The 26,353-nt window shown below is 39.3% G+C and overlaps 1 protein-coding gene across 4 annotated transcripts in view; it reads right to left on the bottom strand.

Moving 5' to 3' along the window:
• The window catches only part of SCML2 (Scm polycomb group protein like 2), a 69,858-nt gene that overhangs the window by 1,597 nt on the left and 41,908 nt on the right, over window positions 1–26,353 (bottom strand). For 3 of the 4 annotated variants that reach the window (XM_039714437.1, XM_039714439.1, XM_039714440.1), the window contains 7 exons: window positions 20,842–21,092; window positions 15,470–15,605; window positions 13,425–13,628; window positions 8,831–9,013; window positions 7,704–7,817; window positions 1,563–1,844; window positions 705–868 (listed from right to left, as the gene is read on the bottom strand). In XM_039714437.1, the coding sequence (XP_039570371.1) occupies window positions 705–868; window positions 1,563–1,844; window positions 7,704–7,817; window positions 8,831–9,013; window positions 13,425–13,628; window positions 15,470–15,605; window positions 20,842–21,092 (1,334 nt within the window). The remainder of the gene's footprint in view (window positions 1–704; window positions 869–1,562; window positions 1,845–7,703; window positions 7,818–8,830; window positions 9,014–13,424; window positions 13,629–15,469; window positions 15,606–20,841; window positions 21,093–26,353) is intronic. The other variant, XM_039714438.1, reaches the window with a different exon arrangement.

Here is a 26,353-nt window from a genome sequence, read left to right as displayed (position 1 = left end):
CTCAGAGATTAAACTGTTAGGAGGAGCTGGAGCATAACATGGGTGAAATACTATTAAATAGAAAGCCAATCTCTTTTTGGAGGGTCATATACGCAATAAAATAAGAAAGCAGCTCTTTACTGAGCAACCTACTAGAGAATGGCACAGCAAGAAGAAACAGGGGAGATCAAACCTACCACAAACTGATTCAGTTTCTGTCTCTAAAGATAACATCTAGTCAGACCTATAAAACTCTAGACACTGTTTTCTCAAACAGATTAATTAAATATTTCAGTTCTCTGAATTTTAGTATCAATGACCAAGTGCCTAGCTAATGATGGGTAACATCATCTCTGCTCTAGCAGATTAAATCTCCAAAACAGGGGGACCGAACACCCTGCAGTGTAGATGAGAATGCCATTGTCTCTAGAGCACCAGGGAGGACAGGGGTACTGTGGATGTTGGCCATTAGAACTTGTGCACTTCCAGGTTGGCATTTTTCCACATAAAATGGAGAGAGGTGTCTATTTATGTTAGTCTAGCAAGACTGAAAGACAGAAAGAAGTACTGCAAGAGGGGTGTCAGGTAGAAAAGTAATTTTCTACCTAATATATCAGGAGAGTCTACTCCACCTCCAGCTGTGAACAGACTGATAGACATGAAAGTTGTCTTTTAAGAGATAAACATGATACAATCTACTAGAACAGAATGAACAAGCATCATACATGTCTCCTGAAGAGTTCTGCATGTGGAGCCAGTGCCCGTGGATCAGCTTCTTTCACAAAACGCACTACTTCCTCTATTGACCAAGTGGAAGGATCCTTATTCAATATTCTTGAAGGTTCCCTTTTTAGTGAATTCAAATCCGGTCCAGTTGTAGAACTTGCAGCTTTTAATACAAAAATATTGTGAAAGGAAGAAGTGTCACAAGTTTGTACAGCGATAACAGATTTCATTTCACGTAAGACACTTTAATATTACTGTATGGCATTTATTATGCATTGTTTGCAATATATTAAAATGAAAAGATGCTTTATTTTCCTTCTAATAATACTGAACTGTTCCTTTTGTCTTTAAATGACTTCTATAACTGCAAATACTTACAGCAGCACAAACATTAGTACTGTGGCATACCTAGAGGGATTAGTTTTACTTGTACTTGGCTCCTGGATCCCAAGATGCTATTAACTGGGAATGAGGCAAACGCAAGTGAAGCTGTGCAGACAGAGGGAGACAGTAGGAAACCCTATCCCTGTATTTCAGCAGCATGGCAATATTTGATAAGATGCTCAGGAAGTGAGCTGCATATAGCTATCTCTGTCTGCTCTGGCTTGCTGCAGGGTCCATCACAGCAGCAAGAAGAAGCTGCAGCAGCAAAGACCTTCCCTGGCTTGCACTACACTATTAATACTAACAGGCTTAAGTTCTGCATTTGCAGTTACACTAGCAAGCCTGACATGCTTGGCAACAGCACATTTCATTCCATATGCAAGCTCTCCAATGGCAAAGAACTTCTTTATTCATAACTTTGCATGCTAATTGAAGCAGTTACATATTCTGGAAGGTTTTGTGTAACAGCATACCTTCAATCCGCCTCTGTAGCCGATTTCTACTGACTTCATAGTAGCCACTGCTCCCAGGCGAGCTCAGGGACAGCCTGTGCAGGACTGGGGCTGAATTTGAGGTAGCACTTGCTGGCTGATGGGAATTTCTGTAATACGCGGCATTTCCCGAAGCGCGGTACTCCGTGGAACTGCGGCAGGCTGGCTTTGATGGATTTACAGAATTAAGTGCAGAATCCATAGAACCCTCAGAAAATCGGTGTTCTTTGGAAGTGCTGTTTTCCTCTATAGGCAATGTTTCTGCTACACAAAAGCAAGCAACAATATGTTCAAAGTGACGGAATTTACACCTTTGTTACTTAAGGCCTTGCTATGTTCTCTTGACGGTATTGACAGATTGTAATCCTTTTGAAAATCTCTTGTGAGACAATCACTGAGACTGAATGTTTGTCCCTTTTTCTCAACTCATCACTGAGCTCTTATTGTATTTTCAAATATTATTTTTGTAGCAAAAGATTTAATATGTCAAGTTTGAGACATTCTTCCATTAATCATTTCAATTGTACTTACTGAAAGCTATGAGCAGGGAAATGACAGAGGATTTTTTTTTAATAAAATTGTCTGCTGTAAATATTGATACATCAAATAATTTTAGTCAAGAATTTTCACTGCTTTTTAAACACACCATTAAAAAGCCAACCATTAATACTATGTAGCATTTATTCTGCAAGACATTTTTAATACAAAAAAACCCCTCATGTTAACTAACAATTGTTTAGTAAGTTCTAAACAACAGAGAGAGTTACCAACTTCATAAAGAAAACAAGGGGACAATTGCTATCTATGGACCCCAACAGGTTCAGACAGAAGATCCATTATTAAAAAGGGAAGAATTTACAGACAAAGCCACAGAAGGCTGTGAGTGCCTGGCATGGCACACTAATGTAACAATGTTTTGACCACCCTGCTTTATCTACACACCGTTCTTTGCATAGGGCAGGGTTTCAAGGTCTCTAACTGCAGACTCTGGAAAGCTAAAGATATAGGTAAATTACTGGACCTATGAGCAAGTTAAAAAAAAAAAAAAAGTGAAGTCTCAGGAGAGGAGTAAAACAATATTCTAGTTCTTATGTCTTTGCAGCAAATTTATACTCTACAAAAGAAAAACAATATGCACTCAGAAGACTTGTGAACTTTTAAAGTCTCTCAATACTGATTCAAAGCCACGTGAGTGGAGTTCAGCATGTCCCTTTCTCTGGGCCATGAGACAGGTTTGCTTGATTAATGAAAATTCTACTACCATTCAGCCCAATTCGAGTCTGTTTGAGAGAAGCATGCTACGTGAGGAAAAAACAAAAGCCAAATCAACAGGAACACTAATCTGTTCTCTAGCAATCACAGACATTCCCCTCCGTTTGCATCAGACCAGTATCTAGCACAAGAAAGAAGTTGGAAGCTTGATGCACAAATCTGTATGGAACAAATGCTGCTTTGGCAGGAGAGTCAAGAGCTGGAAAAATATAGCTAACAGGTTCACAGAAGTGTAAGCCCCACACTACCATCTTGAAAATAACGCTACTGAAGTTATAAAACATATGCTATTGAGGCAGCATATTCTTTGGAATAAGAACTGATATGTTCTGCAAACCAAGTTCCTGAAACAAGCTTTTTACTACCCTTCTTATATGAAAACTTTCAAGAATTTATTGGGCAAATGCCCAATTAAAACCAAAGGAAGAGTATTTTCCTAAAAAACGCAGTGACCTTCTCAAGCATACTTTCAACTTGCTTGAGGTTCTCTTCTGAACCTCTTGCTTGAGGTTCTTCTCTCAGGTTCTCTTTCTGAATCCTGTTTAAAGTGTAGTACAGTGAGGAACTGTTACATGTATTTTGACCTTCAAACAGCATAACCCTGAAAGGGATTTAAAGGCTCTCACAGAGCCAGCTCCCTACAGAGTGAGTTCAGTAAGGCAGAACCATAGAATCACAGAATGGAACCACAGAATCCTTTCAGCTGGAAAAAGCCACGATGACCATTGTTAACCCAGTACCACTGTGTTCACCACTGAGCCACATCTACATGACTTTAAACTCCAGGGATGGTGACTCAGCCCTGGGCAGCCTGTTCCAATGCTTGACAAGGCTTTAGCAAAGAAACTTTTCCTAATACCCAATTTGAAGTTCTTCATGTGCAACTTGAGGCTATTTCCTCTTGTCTTATCACTTGGGAGAAGATATAAATTCCCACCTCCCAATAACCTTTCACATAACTGTAGAGCACAGTAAGGTGAATGGAGGTGAGCACTTCCACCATCTCCCTCAGTACTCCTGGGCAGATTCTATATGGTCCTAGAGACTTGTGCACAAGTGGTGACCATTTTCCCTTGGATTGCTGGGGCTTCAATCTGCCTCCTGTCCCTACCCTCCAGTTCAGGATGCTGGGTACATGGAGAACAACTGATCTTAGTACTGAAGACAGAAGAAAAGGAGGCATAAAGTACTTCAAACAGCCTTCCTAAAATGTCATCACTTTGTTCCCCCCCACATCCAATAAAAGCTTGAGATTCTCCTTAGCCCTCCCCGACTGCTGAGAAAAATGAGACAAAAATTTTCTTGTCTTTTATGGCAGTAGTAGATTAAGTTCTATTTGGGCTTTAACCTTTCTAATTTTTGCCCCAAATAACCTAATAGCATCCTTGTAGTCCTTCTCATTTTCCTGCCCCTTCTTCCAAACTCCTTTTTTTTCCTGAGTTCCAGCCAAACTTTTCTGTTCAGCCAGGACAGTCTTCTTCCATGCAAGCTTGTCTTTCAGCATGTGAGGACAGCCTGATCCTGCATCTTCATGTCCAGCCTTCCTGGACTCCTTATCTGCAAGGTGATGTGACATCTTTTACTAAATTTGATAGTCACGGAATAAATAAGCTTTTGTAGGTACAAGTCCTTCCCTTTCATACAAGTAACTTTCAAAATAACTGCTGCAAAACTTTCTAGTTTGTCAGACCTGAGTCACAAAAACAAAGAAGAAGCTACTGAGGTATTTGAAGAAAACAATCAAGAAAATAAAAGCCTTTATACTTCTCAGAAGTACTTACAGCAACTTACCAAGATTAAAAACAAAAGGTATCATTCCACAGAATTTCAGAGAGACTTTAAGAGATTAAGTCAACGATCCACACTATAAAATTAGAAAGCAGCTAACCAAGGGAAAATCAGAGCTGTGTAGAATGAAACGACACCTAAGTCCAAGGCTGAAAGGCAGAGGTAATACTTTAAATTGTTACAGCAAAGATGTATGAAGGAGCATGAGGTCTAACTGACTGAACCTGTACATTCAGATTTCAGAAGTCTTAAAAGGTAGGATGGAACAATGGAGACAACACTCTCCAGCAGAGAGTTTCAACTGGAGTATTACAGCATGTATCAGCCATGTAACATAATAAAAAAAAAACATTTTTAAAGTTTTTATGGTAAACTAGCAGGAACCTGGTAGTAGGTTGGTTTTGGTTTTGTTTGTTTGTTTTTAATAATTGGTTTACATTATCTTTGGCAAGATTTCTGTAGAAAAAAATGTTAAAAATTACTGTATTGCAAAATAACTTAATTGCATTAATTCCAGTCATATCCAAGGTTTGTCTCAGATGTTAAATATCCTGAAGCAAATACCAGGTTTGGGAAAGATTAACTCTGCTTTTTTTCCTCCAAGATATCAGCATTTGAATTTATCTTACTGCAAATTCTAAATTCATATACACAAGGTGGAAACGCTGGCATATTTCCCCTCATTTTTTAGGTAAGGCTTTCTGTTCAGTAGCTATAGTATCCAATCCACTTTCCAATCCAGCCATCCAGCTTCTCTACAAACAAAATGCAGCAAAATTGGCATCTAGGAAATGGAGCATTACAATCCATGGAGCGACACAGTTCCCCTACCTTGGCATTTTGAGCAGCTGTGAATAACAGAGGTATGGAAGGAGATGGGAGGTTCCACTGCAGAATGCCTGACCTCTGGGTAGATTAATGAAAGGCCAGTAAGAGGCCTTAAGTTTCAAATGTAGGGATGAGAGCAGACTGTTTAGGCACTGAAGCCTTAGCAGGAACTGGATGTTTTGTTTTCTTGAGGCTCTTCTGGGAATTAGAAGCCAGTTGTTCTGTCTCATACATAACAAAATGATGTAATTGGACACAGTAGTAGGAACACACTGTTTTCAGGGGAAGGGAGTCTGAGTTATTCCCCACTCCCTCCTTCTTTATCTTTCGTAACTTTAAGAAGAAACTGCTAGTGAGCAAGAAAGGCAGCAAAACCTGCAAAGCATATCCCTGAGCAGATCAGAAGGAAAATGAGCCGTTTGAAAGACTTTCCCACAATTACTCCATTTTGCCTTCAAATGATATTTCAAAACAACTATTTTAAGACAACTGTGTCTCAATGGAACCAGAACTTTTTGGGGGCAGATCTTTCTTGTTAACCAACCCATGACTGACCGCTGCAAAATTGCCTCCAGATTTTCAGCAGAGGACATTGTCCTAATGGGAAACACACAGTGCTAGAGAACACTTTGCCTGTTAAAATAGACAGAGTACAAATTCAAACCTCTGAAACTATGGAAAAACACTTACTTTAATTACTTTCTATTCAAGTAACTGCATTTTACAATGAATAGTGATCTTAAAAAGTACTTTAAAGGGTACCCTAACTCCATCTGTAGAAGATCCACTAGCAAACAAGGAATAAAAAGCAGTATGTGCACTCATGTTTACTTGAGTAAGATTTCTTACAACATACTGCAGATCTACTTAAACATTTGTTTTGCTCCAAATGAAACAACTTCATTTGAGTGTTAAGTGCTCCACACTTATTATGTTAGTACCAGAAATATAACTTAGATATCTAATGTATCTCTAGAATTAAACCAGAGCTTCTTTTGTGAAGACACAGAAGCCAATAATCAATGCAGAACTGTGTACAATAACAGCTACTGGAAATATAAAGATGAGACTTTGTTATATATACACCAAATAATAAGACATATAATTTAAAATAAGTTATCATTTGGAACATTTTAATTTTACATCCTTTTCTGCTTTAACTGTAATCTTTTGGCTTTTTAATATGCACAGAAGAGATATCCTGCCTCCACTCATGGTAACAGAGACAAAATAATTTCAAGGTCACAAACAAAAAGAAAGAAAAAAGGAGGAAAAAATTACTAATCCCCATTATACTTCAAAAAAGCCCCTGGAAATGATGTGCAGGTATCTTGCTGCAAGAGAAAGTATGTATCAGATGGGATAAGTCAGTATCATCAACTTACCATGTCTTAACCAGTTAAACAGCAAATACTCAACCATTTTGCTGCGTCTCTCTCACTGACATTTAAACCTAGATGTTTTACTTCACATCTGAGGCAGACTAAGACTAGACATGTGCTCAGTTACTGCAGCTGAGCTGCAGCACAGGAAGAAGTGTTATTTTATCTGTGAACTACACCAAGCTAAGAGTGAGCTGTCACAGGGGGGGCACACTGCCCCCTGGCCATGGCTGCTTTCCACTCAGCCCTTCCCTGTGCTCATCCAAGTCCACAGAAAGTCACTCCAGAGAAGTAAAACAAGACTCTTCACCAGAATTTTTTCTGTGATTTTGTTCACTGCTTCAGCTCACTACCCAGCAGGGAAAGGGAGGAGGGAGTGGGCTAGGACTCAGTGCAGGGACAAGGAGGCAAGGAAGCAGGAGCAGCACAACTTCCACTGGCAGCTAGCTAGCCATAAACTCAGCTGAATTGTATCATCAAGGTGCACCCTTACTCACTTAATGAACCCAACCTGGAGTAAAGAGTTGCCTCCAATTTATCTCCTAAACCATTTCAAGGCAATTGCTTTTCTGCTCAGTAGCCCTACATGGAGCAGGAGGCTTCATCTGTCACCTGAGTGCCTGAGCCTCTTCACAGAAAAGGCTGTGGGTTTAGGTGAAGCACTGCTGGAACTTGCAGTAGATCTTCCTTAAGTGCAAAATCTGTGCCAGTGATCAATAATTAACATACCTCCACCCTGACCTGTCAAAGGCTAGAGACAAACCAGATACATATGTTGTACTCAGTCCTTTTTGACTGGAAATACTGAAACCATAAATAATCCTCATATATAATTCTGACATAATGTAATTACCTTCAGATGGATGAGCATCGTTTCTGGGAAGCTTGGGGGAAAGAGGAGCAGTGTATGGTGGAGAGTCCTGAGGGTATCGTTTAGCACTTCTGTTTTCAGGTATTTCTTCTTTGGCTGTGAAGAGGAAAAGTCACTACCTGTTACTCTAGCATAAAGCTGCTCATGGGCTAAGTCCAGAGACAGAAGCACAAACAGACATCAGCCATTCACCAGGTTAGAGTTCCATTTCTTGTGTCACACAGACTCGGTCACCTCAATACAAAATTTCAAAGCTGAATAACCTCAATCCTGTCTACCTTCCTGAACAGTTAAAACAAATAACTTTCATACAATAGATAGAATTATAAACATAATTTCTGCATTGGAAAGAGGAAAAGCATTTTCTACAGCAGCACCCAGAATACAGACTCAGCTATCAAAGAGCTCTGAGGAAGCTTCATTGCCAATATAAAACTTGTGAAACTGTCTTGATAACAAAGGTATCTTAGCTGTGACTCCTGGCTTTACTTGGGACTTGTAATACCAGGTCCTACAAACCTGTTGGGAGATCTTGGGCAAGTAATTGCATCTCTCCTTCACTCTACATTCCTGGTGCAGTAAAGGTATTGGACTCACACAAAATTTCACAAGCAGCCAATTTCACAAGTTTTTCTACTAGATCACTGGACTGTACATAGTAGAAGATAAAAATTTTTGAGCACCCCTAAGTAAGGTAAAAAGAGAAAGAAAAGACTTAATACTTGTGTTGAACTCCCTTTCAGGGAAAGTGCCTTCTCACACAGAGCAAGCATCTTTTGGTAAATTTAATTTATGAACTGAACATAAATTTAACAAGTGAAATGTGAAGTTTTGAGCTTGTCTTTTTAGCAGTATCACAGTGGTTAAGTACATATGTTTTCTGACTTGCCTACAAGGAGAAGTTTGCTGAAGAAAATTATTTCTGCACATGTGGTATGACCTATCCATTACTGTCAAAGCACTTCCCCACTGGAACCACTTCACTAAGAACTGAAGTGTATTAATTTCAAACAATTCATGTCACAGAAAGACTGAAAAGTTGCATCTCCTCAAGTCCCCACATTTCTCAGAAATATCAGCACTTGAAAATAACAAGTGATTAACAGTACCTGGCTTACTCCTATCGTACTCCATAGGACTGTGTGCACATCCCATGTAAGGGCTGAAAGGCTGGCTACTGAAGAGATTATCACACTGCAGACTGTGGCAGAGCTTCTCCAAGAAGCGCAGGACAAACGATGCACTGTTTACAGAAGGAAGATTGATGGCATGCTTTTCCCCATCAAAGGAAGCTGTGAATAAGAAGATTATGTCAAACACCCCCCAAGCATCATGAAGTATAGTAAAACACCATCATTAACTTAAAGGAGAAGACATCCAGATTTGATTTAAACCATGCAAGACATGAGAGGAGTAAACAATCATTCTGATAGTTCAAAAAATTTATATCCAAAGGACTGATTTCACTTTCCATGGGATCCATGTCAATTTAAATTTGCTCTATGGGAACTTATTTTAATGAAATAATTTTGGATTCACACCAGTATAACAAAACTTAAAACTCCCTCAACACTGAAACTTTATGTGGAATTTCCATCCCTTATAAAGCAGCAAGCTCTCCACCACCTATTTACAGGAGATAGCACAAGAAAAACCCTTTACAATACTTGCTAAAAAAATACCCCACAATCCTCCAAAAAATCAACAAAAAGCCCAAACAGTTATTTAAAAAAAACAAACAAACAACGAAAAGCCAAAAAAACCCTAAAGAAATGAAACAAAAAAATTTAGTACTTTTTTTTCTCAGTTGATAACTGAATGGAGAATACTTGTGGTAGGGTGCTGGCATTCATTACCATTGAAATTCTGATTCAGAAATTGTTTTGCCATTTGCTATTTTATCCCTAGAGAAATCTATCCTGCTGTCAACACTACAGTGGTCAAGCACCCATTTATTTCAACAGGAGTTAGGTGGCAGAGATACCACAGCAGCCACAAATGGATCTGTTGTCTTTTAAACTGAGTGATTACAAAAAGCCTGGACATGTGCCTGTGTCTTTTCCTTGTTGATCTCTTTCCTTGCCCTCAAACAGTGAGACAGCTGAGGATATTTTTCTTTTTTGTGAAAATTAGTAAGGTTTGGAAAAGAATCAATACTACAGATACATGGATAAATAATTACCATTACATCAGCTGAATCTTTTAGTTACTTGTGATTAGGAAGGCTTTAGAACAAAGCAGGAACAAACTTGCAACTTAAGCTTAGGGCTGAAAAAAAGTGGCATAAACACCAGGTTTATGCATTGATTTGTCTTTTTTGTTTTCAGCCTGTCATGCAGCTTTCTGTTGTTAACATAAGTTTCCAAATGATAAGCAGAGCTTTAAAGGATCACATTTTGTTGGTAGCAGATGCTTAGGAAAAAAAAAAAAAGGCAAAGAAAAAAAAAGCCAGAAATTATAAGAAAGCCTTTACTCACAGATCTGAATTCAAGAATATTTCCATATTGTGTTACAAAAGAGACAGATAATATACACAAAACCAAAGAAAATGCCTAAGTCTAGCATATTTTAGGCTTCCTTATGAAATCTGAAGTGTCAATTACTTACACTGCTGATGTAAGGAAGCTTCTGATTAACGTGAATTAACCAGCCAGCATCAACAACAATGTGCTGCCTCTCCCATCTGCTTTCATGACAGACTGACCAGTGCAGGTGCTTGAAGTTTAAGAGTCAGTACCACAACACTGAAGTGTTCCCATGGCCTATTAGGTTTATTCCAGGCTCCAATGTCCAAATGAAATGCTAATGATTAACAGTCCCACATGTAGCTCAGACACAAGGTCCTGTACATCCTGTTTGGGGAAGGAGTCTCCAAAGGCAAATTTTTGCTTGGAACTTAACCAGTTCTGGAGAGCAAATGGGCTGTGAGACTTACCATAGCTTGACCTCCTGACAAATTTACTGCAAGACAGTAGTCAGCTACAGGAGAAATTTAAACTCTGTAATACACTTGTGGATCTTCCTATACGGCCTTTGGGGAAATGACTTATTCTATACCCCTTAATTTCTCATTTGGAAAAGAAAACATTGAAAAGAACAATGTTACTCAGGAGTTGTCAAGAGGATAAAGCAAGAAACAGCTGAGGTGCTGGTGACTGCCCCAGCAAAACATTCCATGAGAAAAATCCACAAATAAAGAGTCAGTGCAAACACAGCTCCCCCAGACTCTTAACACCTGAGGGCACCCATACAAACTCCAACCAAGGGTGTGGGATCCAGATCCACAGGCTCAACTGTCTCCTCTGCTTGGGAAAAACACAAGCATCTTCCCAGATAAATGCTAGGGGAAAAAAATAAAAAGGAGTACCACTGAGGCGCAATAACCTCAATTTTAATGATACATAAACAGGGACTGGAGCTTGCATGTGCAACCCCAGCCCTCAGGATAAAGAGTAATACTCATTTCTTCACCTTCCATTCTTTAAGTATGTTTTACATACCAGGTTCAAGCTGGGAAAAAGACTGAGAACGAAACAATCAGAGAAATGTGATTTTCTGATACTGATGACACTCATCCTAGAGTCTGATTTTAATTCACTGCTTGAGAGAATTTATCTGAGCCTCAATCTTTTTCATCCCACCAAACATCATAGTCTCTGTGCTACAAAGCGAAAAAAGGGGCTGATACCACTACCATTAATTGGCTTGCAAATCAAGTCTTTAATTTCCTTTCTGTTTTATTTGTCTAAATTGAAAGCTTATGCATTAAGCAAAATTTGTGCTTTTTTTAAAGTTTGTGCTTTTGTTTGAGAAAGAAAAGATTGAAAAATCCTAAATTTAATGTTATTCAGAACAATTCTTTTCTTTGGTATCTGAACCAAAAGAAAGCACTAATTATTCCATGTATTCTAGTAAGATTATTTTATCAATGTCCTCATCAGCAGACAGTTTCCTCCTATGGCAGGTACAATACTTTCTATAAAAGCATCAGTCCACAAATGACTTAAGATTTCTTTGCTTGCTCTCTGCCACAGCATTTTTTTTTCTTGACAGGCTAAAAAAAACCCCCTCATCAAAACCTGAGCAACAAGCCACTCTCCAAACTTTAAAACAAAAGTTTGTTTTGTTTTAAAGGCTACAATTGTATTTCCTTATTTTATTCTACTGTTGCTTCCCTCTTCTTCCTTACTATTCACGTGCACAGCTAGATGTAATGTGCTACATTAATTTAAGTCATATTTTATGCTTCACAAAACTTATCACACACAAATTTTTGATAAAATGCCAGGGAGTGTTTGCTCAGCCACTTCTCAGCTACCTGTTTGACAAGCCAAGGAGAAGCAAGAGCTCAAGAACACTAGAAACCCACTGGGGCCTTGTGGTTTACTATCAGCTAGAGCAGAATTGCTTCCAGAGCAGTCCACATCGCCAGGTTCCTCAAATCCAGAATAAGGCCTTGGGGTGAAGCCAGGTGCACAGCAGTAAATCCTTTCTGTACAGAATTTTTGAATGCAAACAAGCCACAACTACATAAGGAATCTGAAATTTCTCTCTCCTGTTTGAAATTATTATTTTCAATTACTCAGTCACAGCTCAGAGATGCCACTGGCCTGTGATTTTGCCCTTGATGATAAACAATCACAAACAGAATACTGGCAGTGAACATCTCAGGGCATTATGCTCCAGAAAATTGACTTGCCTGAAATAGGTACAGCAACAAATGTTCATATATATTGAAAAAATAAGGCAGTACCAGTTTCAAAACCACATATATATGATGCCATTAAACCTCTACTACACAGCAGAGAAGCAGCACCCATTTTGTGCACAAACTCAGGGGGATGCCTGAGCAAGGCTCACTGTAGTTCTGCCATACACAGGTTGGCATGCTGCTCTGTAAATACAGTTAGACAGCAACATCTTTATGAGTACTTAACTGAACCTCTATTCCACTAATCATCTTTCACATCTGGTGTTAATGTAAAGAGATTAAAGTAATGCCAGGTCTTTTACCACCACTGATGGAATTATGAATTGATGTGCTAACTGTTATAGATAGAATACTTCCTAGCCTAGAAGGAAAAAATGTCAAGCAGCAGCTATTCAGACTGAGACACAGAGATAATTTATCTACAGAACTGCCATCAATATGTAATAGAAATAAACCTATTCCATAACAGGTGACATTGGTGGATGAGGAGTGACCTAAGATACTGCTGCAGCTCTGGGGAATGGGACAAGGGAAGCAGCAGCAACTTTGACATGTGGAATCACTTGCCTGGAAGCTAAACAGATTAGTTTGAGACTTGTCACCCACTTGGTTAATGCTTTAAGAACACAAACGCTGTGCATGGATAAGATTATGCGAATGAGTTGAACTAATAAAGCTGATTATTTCACTTGTAGTGAGTTTATTTCACAAATGTTTGGCTACAGCTGCTAAATGAGGTACACAAGCTCTACTTAGTGTAAGAAACTAACTGTATTGTGCATTTCTAATTTAAACACTGCTACTGCTATATTTTAATTTAAATTTAAAGAATTGTTCAAATCACTCTGAACTCAGAGTAAGATAAATCATACATCATCCATGTTCACACAGCTACAAAAGTGATATAAATTCATTTCAGCTACTTCAGTTCTTCTGCCCCACCTCAAGTTCAATAAGTAAACAAACAAAAGAAACAGAGCATCTTCACATACCAGTTATCATTTCCCCTCCATGATGGCCAGATTTCAGAAATCCAAAGACTGTTTTGGCTTGATAGGCACAATCCACACAAGCCTGTACAGCCTGCTGAAGTACCACGTTTACAGGACCTGGTCCAAAATGGTCTGGAAGCTGCTGAACCTTCTTCTTATCCAGGTGAGGCCCAGAATTTCCATGTTTGTTCACATAAACACACACTGAAAAGGTACAAGCCATATTTACTGCCAAGGAACCAAGACACATTTCCAAGTCAGAACTGCAAATTGTCATTTTAGTTTTAATCCTGCAGAAAAGTTACCAGTCAACTCAAGAAGCTGAGCATGCACACATACTTTCAGAGCATGCAGAAAGTGCTCTTCTACCAAGGTTCTCCTGACTGAATCCTAAACTCACTTTTTTTCCTGCTTTCTGAAGCCCTCTTCTATCTCACAAATGTAACAAAGCTAACAGGATCTGTGCTTGTGTTTTGACTAATCTCTGCTCATACACTTGTTCCAGTAAAGTACAAATTACTGGCAGGTACTCCAAACTACTACAAAGCAGGCCTTACCAAGTTACTGCCTAATTTTTTTCCTATTTGAGAAGCTGCAACAAAGAGAACCCTGTGTTATATACCTGCCACTGAGCTCATTCTGAAGCACCCACATGGCACTAACATACACATCACACAGAGTGGCTATCAAACTCCTGCAGCTTCACAAGACCTGAACCACTCACAGGATTTCCACACTGCAATGTGGCCTGTCTGCTAAATAAACACTTCTTTACAAACACTGTAAGGTGGTTTCAAGTGTAGTACAAAACAATCATATAGGACTTTTGTAACTACTTTTTAAAGAGACAATGTGGAACTGTCTTCCAAAACAACTGCCAAGGCAGAAGGACATGGGAAACATGTAAATGATGATTTTTTTTTTTCTTGTTCATCCTGGCTGCCACATGACCATGAATGCACCCAAGACATTATTACAGCTTAATGAAAATATGTGCCTTTGTGGTAATTGAGCAATCTAAACATTCTATTACACAAAGGACTTACATATTTTCTGAACTGTAGTTTGATTTTAGATAAAAACTCTGAGCATTTTAAAATAAAGTATTTCTACAAGAGTTTTAATGATGTAATGTCTTTGTGCATATCTGCTTACTCTCTGATTTCTGTAAATTGAAGGAAACCTATTTGTACAAATAATCAAAGCTACAAATCAACAATAATAGTATGGCATTTTCTGTCTGGGCTCAGCAACAACTGCCTTGCAAAAGGTCTATTTTCCTACAAAAAAGGTACTTGTTTTCCCCTCATCCATGATAGAAACTGGGCGTGAGAAGAGCCTGACAACTTCTATTGTAAAACCAGATTTTGAATGTAAAAAAGCACCCCAAGCAAAAATATGGTAATTTATGGAGTTTTTAGAAAGTTCTGAGATTTTGGCTGACAATATGAATTGTTTCACTATAGGGTTACCAGTTCCTCAATGGGTTAGTTAATTTACTGGCTTATTTCTTTTCTGCCAATCCTTTTCAAGACACATTTCACTATATTTAGAGGCAAAAAAACCCCCCAAACAAACAACCAAACATGAGGAAAGAGGAATGTATTTCCTCTGATTGCCATTACTGGATTTTAACAGAGTTGTTTCTTTTCATGTAAGGCTATATAGAGATAAAATCTCCATTTTGTAACATTACAGTACAGCTTGCATGGAATTAGAATATCATATAGGCTTTTAACTACTCTATTCCCATTTAATACATTAAGGAGTAGGACAGACATGAAAGAACTGTACAGTTTCCTTCTTCACACAGGAACAAACTGCCAGGTCTAGCAGACCTATCAAAAGTCCCAGTGCCCCAGCACTTATTGCTATAATGTGGGCATCAAAATACCAGCTCTGAAAAGTAACTCTGGCTCCTACAAATATCTTTCAAAAATAAGACAGCTGGATAATGATTTACAGTAATAAGCTTGCAGCACATTCTTCATAAAAATGGAGCTGCTTGACATGGAAGCCATTTCACACACTTCTTTGTTTTTTACCTGTGGATATAACTGCTGCAGTTGCACCAGACAAACTGATTCCATCTTTAAGTATCTGTGCAGTGCCGTTTTCCCCCTCAGGAGATGACTGAGGAGAAAGAGATGTAGGAGTCAGTTGTTCTGGCAAGATTTTTTTCTGTTAAGAGAAAAAAAAAAAGGTCAAAATGTTTAATGTTTTTTAAGGTGCACAATTTTCCTGCTATCAGTTACCATCTTAATGAATGTATGTGGTTCCTTATTAGAAAAGTACCACACACAGCAGAGAAGGGAAAGTTCAGGAAAGGAAGACCAGAAACTCTCAGTTTGCAGTTACAGCTACTTTAGTAATGCAGTGGAACACAAATGACTTAGAAAAGAACGCACCTTTGCCTAAAAAGTGGGAAAAGAAGGCGCTTTATATACTACTTCATTACTCTTCTAAAAATCTTAAAAAGAAGTATTCCAGGGTATTTTCCTGCCCATGCCCTTCCAGCTGGGTTTATCATGGCTCAAGTAAGTCAGTTGGGCTGTATATGTACTGCCATAAGTCACATCTAGGTGTCAACATTACAATGCACCTGTATTTTTCCTCAGCTTATTTCAAAGGGCTTGAAATTCTCAAGTAAACACTTCCAGGAATTTTCAGGTGCTTCATGCAAGATATCAAACAAGCATGTAGCTACAATCCAGTCATGCTGGTTGCCAAAACCTTTTCCTTTCCCAAAGCAAACTTATTTGCAGCTTATCATATGACAGATAACCAGAGTTCAGAGCACAGCAATTCAGAGATTGGTCCATGTGCATTATCTTCTCCACCTGAAGAAAAGAGAATCTTGTTGTAATTTGGTTTGGACTGGGGTTTAGAAAAGAAATGTGCACATGGAAGACATTTCACAGAATCACAGAATGTCCTGAGTTGGAAGGGACCCACAAGGATCATTGAGTCCAACTCCTGGCCCTGCACAGGACACCCTAAGAGTCAGACCTGAGAGCATCCAAACACTTCTCAAGCTCTGTCAGACTTGGTGCTGCAACCAGTTCCCTGGGGAGCTGTTCCAGTGGCCAGCCATCCTCTGGGTGAAGAACCTTTTCCTTATATCCAACCTAAACCTTCTCTGACACAACTTCAGGCCATTCCCTTGTGTCCTGTCACTGGTCATCAGAGATGTGTTTTGGCATACTACGAAAATACATCTAAATAAAAGACATAATAAATCAGAGTTCATCACTTTTCCCTTCACCACTTATTCTTGCATAAGAACAGATTACTTTTTGACTCTCTTTCCTACCAAAAATTAGGAATGTAAGAGATTACCCAAGGTCTTGACACTGCTGAACACAGCAGAGACTTGTGGTAATGTGATAAGGATTTACCATTTAAACTGATACATAGTGAAGTAAAACTTCAGTCAATTTGCTAAGGAGGGCTAAGCCCTCTTCCATTTAGCAGTATTCATCCTCTACACTTTTAGCAGCAGCCTATTTTCCAAGTAATGTATTGAAAACCATGTAGAGAGCAATCAGAATATATACCTTCCTAAAAGAAGCAGTGTTTAACTTCACAACACCTAGAAAGAAGAAATTAACTTTCTTCTGAAATCCAGGGCACTTAAAAAAAATTCTGTGCCACTTACAGTTCAGAGAAGATGGGTTTGACTGGGGAAAGTACTTGACAACATGGCACAGGGTGGAATCACCATGAACATAAGGAACAGACTGCCAAGGCTTGGCATTGCATTGTGAATGAGATGAGGTGGCACAGAACCAAGGAGTGATGTACTTGTCAGGAACTGACCATTTATCTTAACACTGGGTGACAGAAAGGTCTCCATCCTAATTACAGAGAAAAAAATACACTTGGGAGGATTGAGGTTTTGATCTGAAGTCCAACATTCCTGAAGGGTCCCTCTAGCAGAGATTCTTGGGGGGGCAGTTTTCTTTTACCACACTACCAAAAATAATGGGTGGTCAAATTGAGGGAAAAGATGAGGAAATGGGGGAAAATGTAGGAATGAAAACAAAATACAAACACTAAACTAAGAGGAACCATCCCTCTCCACACCAATGCACATGAGTGCATGAGTGGTGAGACTCACTGGCTGTTTCCTGTCTTCTCCCTCAGAAGGGAATATAGCACGCGATGCTTGCTCAGCTGAGGCTCTCATTTGGCACCCCCCATGCTGGGCAGCCAGCTGTGAGCCCAGAGCTGTGTTGTTTTGTGAGACAGGCCACAATCCCAGCAGGGCTGGCCACTGTGGCTTTGTCTGGCTGGCCCCTGCCAGCTGGGAGGGAACACCAGCTCTGCCTGCAGAGGGCTCACAGCTCGTACCACCAGGACAAGTTCAGCAGCTTCACCCTCATGCTTAAAAACTCTTTTTGTGGGGTTGAATTTAGAGCTGGTACTCACACTCAGACCAAGAGCTTTCCTCAAGAAATTCTGAAAGGAATTCTTTGTACTGTTATGTAAAGTGTACTTTAAAAATATAATGAAAGAGATGTATGGAAGTTCCTTCTTTATTATGGAAGAGTAAAAACATACAATGCAAGCTGTGAGAAACAAATGAGAAACAAAATCCAACATGCATCTCATACTTACAAAGCTCAGAAAAAATTTAAACAAAGGAGAAAAATGAAGCAACAGCTCAACATTTCTAGCTGTATAATAAAAGTTAGTATCTACAAAATGGTAAATACTGCAGCATAACAAACCTAAAGGGGCAAAGAAATTCAAACAACTCTACAGAGAGACAGGCAGATATCCATGTCCCTAAATACACCAAATAGCCAGCTCACACTTGAAGCACAATCATTTAGTGCAACATCTGGAGAGGGGCTTTTTTTGCATCAATCTGGGGGGGTGGATGGAAGAAAAAAAGCACTTTCAAGCCTCTTGGCACATACCAATTGCATATTTGCATACATACTGTGAGGTGTACAGGCTGTATGGCTGCACTTCATGTCAGACACACCCTGTCTGCAGAACTCCCACAAAGCCCCATTTCCTCTCTTTACCCTTATGCTAACAGGTGTAATAGTCCAAGAAAAAGTTTGCACATATGTATAACATCTTGGCAATTTAATCACTTACCAAAGCAATAATAGCCTTCTGCAAATTCTCAAAAGGAGCTAATTTTTCAAGTTTTTAATGCTGAAGTTAACAAAATAAAAATCCAAATTAGATGTATCAAACCTAGATTTTGCAAAACCCCTCTTGCCTGGTCCCACAGAGGAAATCAGGAGTGCATAGAGATACCTCAGATTTGCTGCCTCAGGACAGGGTATGTCAGCACTAACACCCATTCCCCAAAAAGTACCTCCAAGCACTTCACACAAACCAGGTATCATATGCTCCAAGCAGACACCTTCAGACACCCAGGGACCAGAAGCCTCTTCTAATGGCAAGGTGCCTCCAATTACTGTTTCAAAATATAGATAAAGCCTCTCAAGTTCTTTTTAATGAGAGCTAAAGGAAAAAATTCTTACATGCAAGTGCACATCCTGCCACACCTGAATAAGACCTTAAGATATGAGAGTCCTGTGTCATATCTTTCCTGTGTTCAATCCTTTAAAGCCCTGTCCAGACTTGCAAAGAACACCGCACCCACCAGCTGAGCCTGGATAGGAGCACCTTTCTCCTCTTTAATTTCTGTCACTGTGCATTTTAAAAACCAAGTAAGAGAGAAACAAAACTGTAGACCAATTCCATCAGTAGCCTATCAGTTTGGATGTCTGACTGCAAGGGGCAGGCAGCAGAGAAGAGTGCTCAGCTTTCAATTTATGGTCCCCAAAATTATTTCTTATCTTGTGATCATCATCATGAAGTGCTGCTTCCAGTTTCATACTAGAGCTTCCAGCTATGCTCTAGCAATGTTACTTCACTAACACTGATCAGCACCACCACCAGAAGGGAGAATCCCCACCTTGCACCTTGCCATTACTCCACCTGTTCCATGCATCATTAGGAACAGATCCCACAGCCCACACTGATACAGACTGGAGGAGAAAAGCACCTAAACTTCTACTTTTTGATTCTTGTTTGGAGAAAAGGGGAATGAACACAAAAAAAAAAAAAAAAAAAAAGCGCAAGCCACCAACCCCCCCCAAAAAAAAACCAAACAAACAAACAAAACAAAACAAAACAAAAACACCAGGAAAAAGCACTGCCCCCCACTTCCTCACTAGTGCTAATGCAAAGCAGGAAGGAGCACAAGGACAGACTCAAATTGCCTGAGGAAAGACATTGCAGGATTGCTACTTTTCTTGGACAGCCTGCTGTGCATGAGCAAGCCTCAGAAAATAGACTGTACTTCTATGGCAATTCAAATTGCCCGAAGTCTGCCCTGCTGTGATCCTATTCTTCCTTGCAGCAGCTGTAGAATTTGTGCTTTTTTGGGGTGGAGCAGACAAAGAAGGAAGTAGGAGGGATGGATGCTGTGCTAGCTGTCTACCAGTTGAGCTCCCTGAAGTGGCTCACTTGGAGATTGTTCATGTGCCAGTGCTGCTGTCAGTGGCAGCAGGAAGTGGGGTGAGGGGACAGACAGTGTGTACCTGAGCAGAGCTGCAGTGTGCACCTGAGCTTAGAGCTCCAGCATGTATCTGACCTAAGAGCTGCAGTGTGTACCTGAGCAAAGAGCTGCAGTGTGTGTGTACCTGACCAGAGAGCTCCAGTGTGTGCACCTGAGCAAAGAGCTGCAGTGTGCACCTGACCAAAGAGCTCTACCAGAGCTGAAGATGGAGACAGCTGCCAACACTGCAGATCTGACTCAACTGAGCAGGGAGAAAGGCATCATGCCTTTCAAACCAGGGTAGAATTAGGCCTGCATCTAGAGAAAAAGAAGCTTCCTGCTTCATGCTAGTAGAAGCCCCAGGATTAGGGAGTATCCACAAGATTCATTTGGCAAATCCAGCTGTATGCTTACGAAGCCTAAATTATGCAATAAAGTCCTCACTGTTTTTAATACTTTGTTTCTAAACCTGAAAAAAACCCCAAAAAGGAAAGATATATATAGATATATATATAGATATATATATAGATATATATATATATATATATATATATATGTATACATCTATAGATATATACATATATGGTTCAGTAATAAACTAACCCAAACTAAAAAGCTTAAATGCTTCTCTGTTTCTCTACTTCAGAATAACATTTTTCAACACCAATTACTCACCCATTAATAAAACAGTAATCTTGTTTGGGAATAAAATAATCCACAGGATCTTATACTAAAATATTCCAGAAGAGCTATTCTAAATGTTTTCTTGCAATCAGTTGCTGAAAACAGTAAAGCCCTGAAGGCTGAAGAGAAGATCGAAAATTAAGTAATAAAAAATCTCACTACAAAATTTTGCAATACAAAGTAAAGTAGTAGATAAGGACTAACCTTTTTTCCAGGTTTTAAACTTTTTTTCCTTGTTTTAAGATTTTCAGTATGAGAGGTGCTTTTTGTCAGGGGAATATTTTTAGGAGACCTGCCCTTCTTGGGAACTGCAGACTGTCCAGGGGGTTTGCCCCGACCTGGTTTCCTGCCCCGCTGCGCTGGTACTGGAGCAGATTTCTGTGGAGACTGCATTGAACGCCGGGTCACTTTGGAAGGGGAAGATTGGATTTTTGCACTGCTCTTTGTAATGGAAACTGAGGAAAAACAAAAACAAAAGGGAAGGGGGGGAAAACCTCAAAATGAACAATGGAAAGCAACTTTTCTAACAAAGGCTTAAAAAAATAAAAGTGTACTGCACAATTTACATTGTAAAATGAATATACTTTTTACTTTGAACTTAAGTAGTTGGCATGAAACTACAGAACTTCATTGACGCCAAAGAGAGAACTCTTTGTACCCATTCTTTTACAGGGACTTTCCTAAGAGAAAAACATTCAAATAAAAACTGGGGGAAAAGCCCAAGAATTAATCCACTCACCTTATAAATGCTTCCCATAATTTAATTACAATATTTATAAAGTGCCATTCATCAAGAAGGACTTCAAAAATTAATGAATATACTTTTTACTTTGAACTTAAGTAGTTGGCATGAAACTACAGAACTTCATTGGAAATGGAGTATAGGGGGTGTTAATTCTGGATTTTTGGAATCTCTCTTCTCTGAAAATGTTAGTATGTTGAAGCTTTCTGGTAAGCAAGTAAAACAAAAAATAAAACACAAATATACTTTTGAAATCAGAGATTGAGAAAATAAAATATTTAAAGATTGAGTAACAATTTTAATGTCTACCTCTATGAATCATATTCAATTTAACAGTCCAGCATCTTGCTTTGCAACTGTTCCTTTAACCCTGTATCTTTATTCAGGAGTTAACTGTTATTAAGTATTTGCAATAGAAAATGTCACTATTTTCAAATTCACTAAGATTAAATACACACGGCACACAGACTTATAAAATACAACTACTACTGACACACATTTCTAAGGCAGTAGGAGCATTTACATACATTGCTATTTGCCTGATTCAGTTACTAATCTAATATTCCTTAATGGCAGTTCAGAAGAAATCTCTTCATTATGGCTGGTTGCAATCCTAATACATCAAATGCAGACTGGATATCCCAAGGTATATGAGAAGGACCACCTTCTGGATGTACAAAGTGATCACTTTCCTTTTATTTATGTATGACAAAACGTATTTTCATATGCAATGACAAAATAAGATGAACAGAATTTTAACCAAATGCTGGCACAGCATTACTCTCATGTTTCTGAATTGCTGAACGACAACTCACGTAAATTGTATATCTGGAAAGCAAAACAATATCAACTGTATGCTGTACAATGAAATACTACATACTGTATTATACTTACAACTATATAAAATGCAGCTATTTTTATTGATTTATGCCACACAAGTATCCATAGAACAAAACAATCATGACCTTGTAAAGAAATGTTGTTTAAAAAATTCTTTGTGCTTCTGCCTATGCTGAAATCTAGCAAATGCATTTCTATTCTCACACAGTAAAGACACAGCTGTTATTAAATACACACTACTTTCAAGTCAACAGGTTCTAGGAGCACAGGTATGAGTTTTGGGCACTGGGCAATCCCTATTCCCTTCCAGAAGGACATTTACCAGACAGAGAGTAACAAGGCAAACAGCTCCAGCCACTTCCTGCTGTCCTCTTGAACCACACACATCAAGCACTACCTTATCTCAGCATCTTCCTACCTGTATATGCCAGAGGACCAAATATGAGCAGCATTAACCATTAAGGGGGTGGGGGGAATCAGGTCCCACTTGGTATTTTTCCTTCTGCCTAGGGCTGAAGTTGCTTTTTTTAATAGGCAGGACTGCAACAAAGCCCATGCTGCCTGGGCAGCATCCCAGAGATAGCAGCAAATGAGGAAGCTGCTATTTGCATTTGCTGATTTAAGAGAGGATGGGGGGAGCACAAGGAGTGGGAGACTGCTAAAGTAATTCCCATATTGTCTGCAGGCTGTATTGACAGTGATCATCAGTCACCTGCTCATACTTCCCTCACCCCGGCCTTCAGAGGGAGACCAAAGGTTACACTGGGTCACAGGATCTGGGGGGAAATGAAAAGACATGCAAAATCAAGCTGCCAACCCACTGCATCTGTAGACAGAGTTATCCCCACTAGGCCACATGTTCCAAAAACTAAGACATTTTAATAGTCTCATGAGAACTTGTTAAAATATAACGATGAAGAGAATAGAGAGGAAAAATGCCAAGCTCTGCTTGCAATTACTGCAGTATTTAGCTGGGATATTTACAACCAAAAAAGCACATTTGCCTTTTGAGGATGCTGCTTTGCATCACAAAGGCCCTCTCATTTGCACAAACAAAATCAAGCATTTGTGTCATGTTGCTCATCTACAGAAATATCTGCCACTCCAGTTTCAGGAATGGGATGCATTGCATGGCTTTCCTTTTCAAGTATCTTATTTAGAGCCAAAACCTGTACAAGCATCCTTAATAACTGAAGAACAGAGGTCACACTACACAGATATACTTTACCATAGAAATGTTAGCAACTAAGCAGTGCTTTCAGAGTCCACAGAACTCTAGTCATACTGCCACATTTGTGTGGGCTATAGGTATACAGCCCTTCATGCAACTCACAGCTTTCATACTTTCAAATACTTCTCTTTCAAAGCAGTCTTTGTTTCCCCCCACCCCCCGTCAAAGGGTTCTGTGAGTATCCCAACACCTGTGAGCTTTGCATTTCATGTAAGAGAAACCCCAAATCCTGTATTTTGGACTGCACAACCTGGAGATGCACAGCCACAACTCAGTCCCTCGCTGAAACAAGCAGAGCCACTGCAACCAACTGAGCCCATTTGCATGAAAAGGATCCAAAAGGTTATGCCTCACATGAGGGCCAAATTCTGCTTGCAGAAGCAGAAAAACTTCCCAGTCACAGGTAGAACTGCAAAATTGACCCCAGAATGTTATCTCCGGGATCTCTTGCCAGAATAAGTAACATATTTAAGACAACTGCGAAATCTGAAGCTACTGAAACCTCCAGTACTTGGGAAGGGGATGGAACAGATGACAGCTCAAAAGCCTGAATTCTCATGCAATTCTAATTAGTAAAATTCCCTCAAATAATCAGCAGTGACAGTTTCACTCCATGTTTTTATGGAAAGCAGGGAGAAAAAAAGCTTCAGATTTGTAATATTTAAACATCATAAATCTCCCATTCAGTTAGTGCCACAGAACAGCAATTACAAGACAAGACTTAAAACAACTGATGGGAAATTACACAAAACAAGGTTGGTGCTCACTGCCATGCATTCTGTGAACACAGAATTGCTACCTGAGGCGAAGGTGCCACTTAGGCCAGTAAAAAAAGTAGTTCACTTTTAAAACCAGGTTTTTTTTCAAGAGATAAATTATTCTATTTGTACTGTAGTATTGTTCCTATGCCCTGCCCCCCCACCCCAATATATAAGCCCAATGTTCTTCTGAGAATATAAAAGCCAGGTCCTTCTGTCATGTACAGACAAAAAAAAAAAAAAAAGAGGCAGAGTTTTAGCAACTTACCCTAAATCTATGTGAGCATTCCACAGGAGAAGTAATGGAAACATATCTGCTGAGTTCTACCCTGGAGTTTTAACTATAAAACTAACGTTCTTTAATACAGTCAGTTATTATCATGATAGTTTTGACAACTGGCAAAGGAAGTGGAAAAGATTAGCAATTTTTTCAAAACAGCTTACTGCCAAGGATTATAAAAATTTATGTCCTTATGTCTCAATTGAACAACAGAGCCATACAAAAGTGTAACTATCTGTAATACATTCCACCTCTTTCTAGCTGTTTGGATGACTTCTGGTTATGAGGTAGCTGTGGGATACTAATTGATATGTTGCTGTGATACAAAATCAGGTATAAGTCATTATTCTGCTATCTAAAAAGCTACATCATACTTGGAAACTTCAACACCCACCTTGGCAAGACATGGACACTACAGCTTGAAACTTTATTCTTTCTAGATTTTAGTTTCTGTTACCAATATAATAAAAGAAATAAAAAGTCTCTGTCTTCTGTGAAAATTTTTAGCCTACCTTACAAAGGAATGAAAGGCAAAATGGAGGCTGCCAAGCAATGTAAGACAGAAATGGATGAAAGAAAGAAAAAGCATTCATCTCCCAGTGACCTCCCCAGGCAGCACCATAGCTCCTTCAGTCCTTCAGTCCTTCACCCAGTCTGCAACATCTTCAAGAGGTAGGCAAGCCAGCCCCTACAGAACCAACTACTGAAAATACCATTTAAGATCCATCAAAACCCGCTGCTAACCAAACACTCATCACTTCCAAAAACCCAACTTCTATGAACTAAGATGGGGCAGGGAATATGTGGGATTTGGGGGGGTTACAGGCAAAAGAGAAGAAAGACTCCTGGAAGATCTTTTCAGTTAGTCCCCAGAAACCAAGAACTGTGAAAAGCCAGCTTCTAATCTCATCCTTGAACAAGCATTGCCATTGCAACCACATTAGCAAAAAACCTAAAGCAGACAAACCCCCCAAAAACCCCCTATACTTTGTTGATATTCTGGAAGGAAGGAAGACAAGGAAGAGAGCAAGCAAATAACTCAAACTATCAAAACAGCATCAACTTGAGTTACCTGAAGTAAACTTAGATGTGCTGCTGATGAATCTGTCAATAAGCCCAGCTCTACACATTGGGTAGAAATTTAACAACCTGACTTTTCATTTAATCATTACTGATTCTGCCCTGGATTTGCCATTATTTTTCCCCAAAAAGCATAAACAGGATGAAAGGTGGGCCCAAAATGACACAATAGAATGCAACAAGCTTCCAGGGAAGAAAAAAGACACACAGAGCATGAACAGTACAATGCAACAATTTGTTTTGTCTCAGCATGTGAATGACAGCACTCTGGACATAGCTTATAGCTACTAACACAGATTTGGAAAATATCTACTCAATCACATCCACCAGCAGGGCACCACAACCATTTGCTGAGGCTTGGCACACCTAGGTTGGTAACCCTTCACTGCTTAGTCTCCACAGGAGTAGGGTCTTTTATTACTCAAGCTGCAGGTGGGAGGTCTGTACAGTAGTACAACTTTCTGTTTAGACTATACTGAAATGCCTGCAGTGTCCATAAGACCCAAACAAGAGCACATTAAAAAAAAAAAAAGAGTGCATGTAGCAGTCAAAAATACACGTGTTGGAGTACTTCCAATTTACAAGAAAATTACAATTACCTTATAAATAAACATGGTAAGATGACAGGGAATCCAGACTTACAATAAGGTCACATCTCTGGGAAAGGCAAAACCTTTATCCTGTTCCTTAACTGATTACTGCCCTGTAGCAGCACTATCCAAGCCTTGCTGCAAGATGTCAAGAAACATTAATACCAAATAAAAAAAGCTTAACATTTGAGAGAA

The sequence above is a fragment of the Passer montanus genome, unplaced genomic scaffold (genome assembly GCF_014805655.1).
Source record: "Passer montanus isolate IOZ18808 unplaced genomic scaffold, ASM1480565v1 scaffold3, whole genome shotgun sequence".
NCBI lineage: Eukaryota > Metazoa > Chordata > Aves > Passeriformes > Passeridae > Passer > Passer montanus.
Note: the sequence above shows the minus strand (reverse complement) of the source record. Positions and strands in the feature narration are given on the sequence as shown.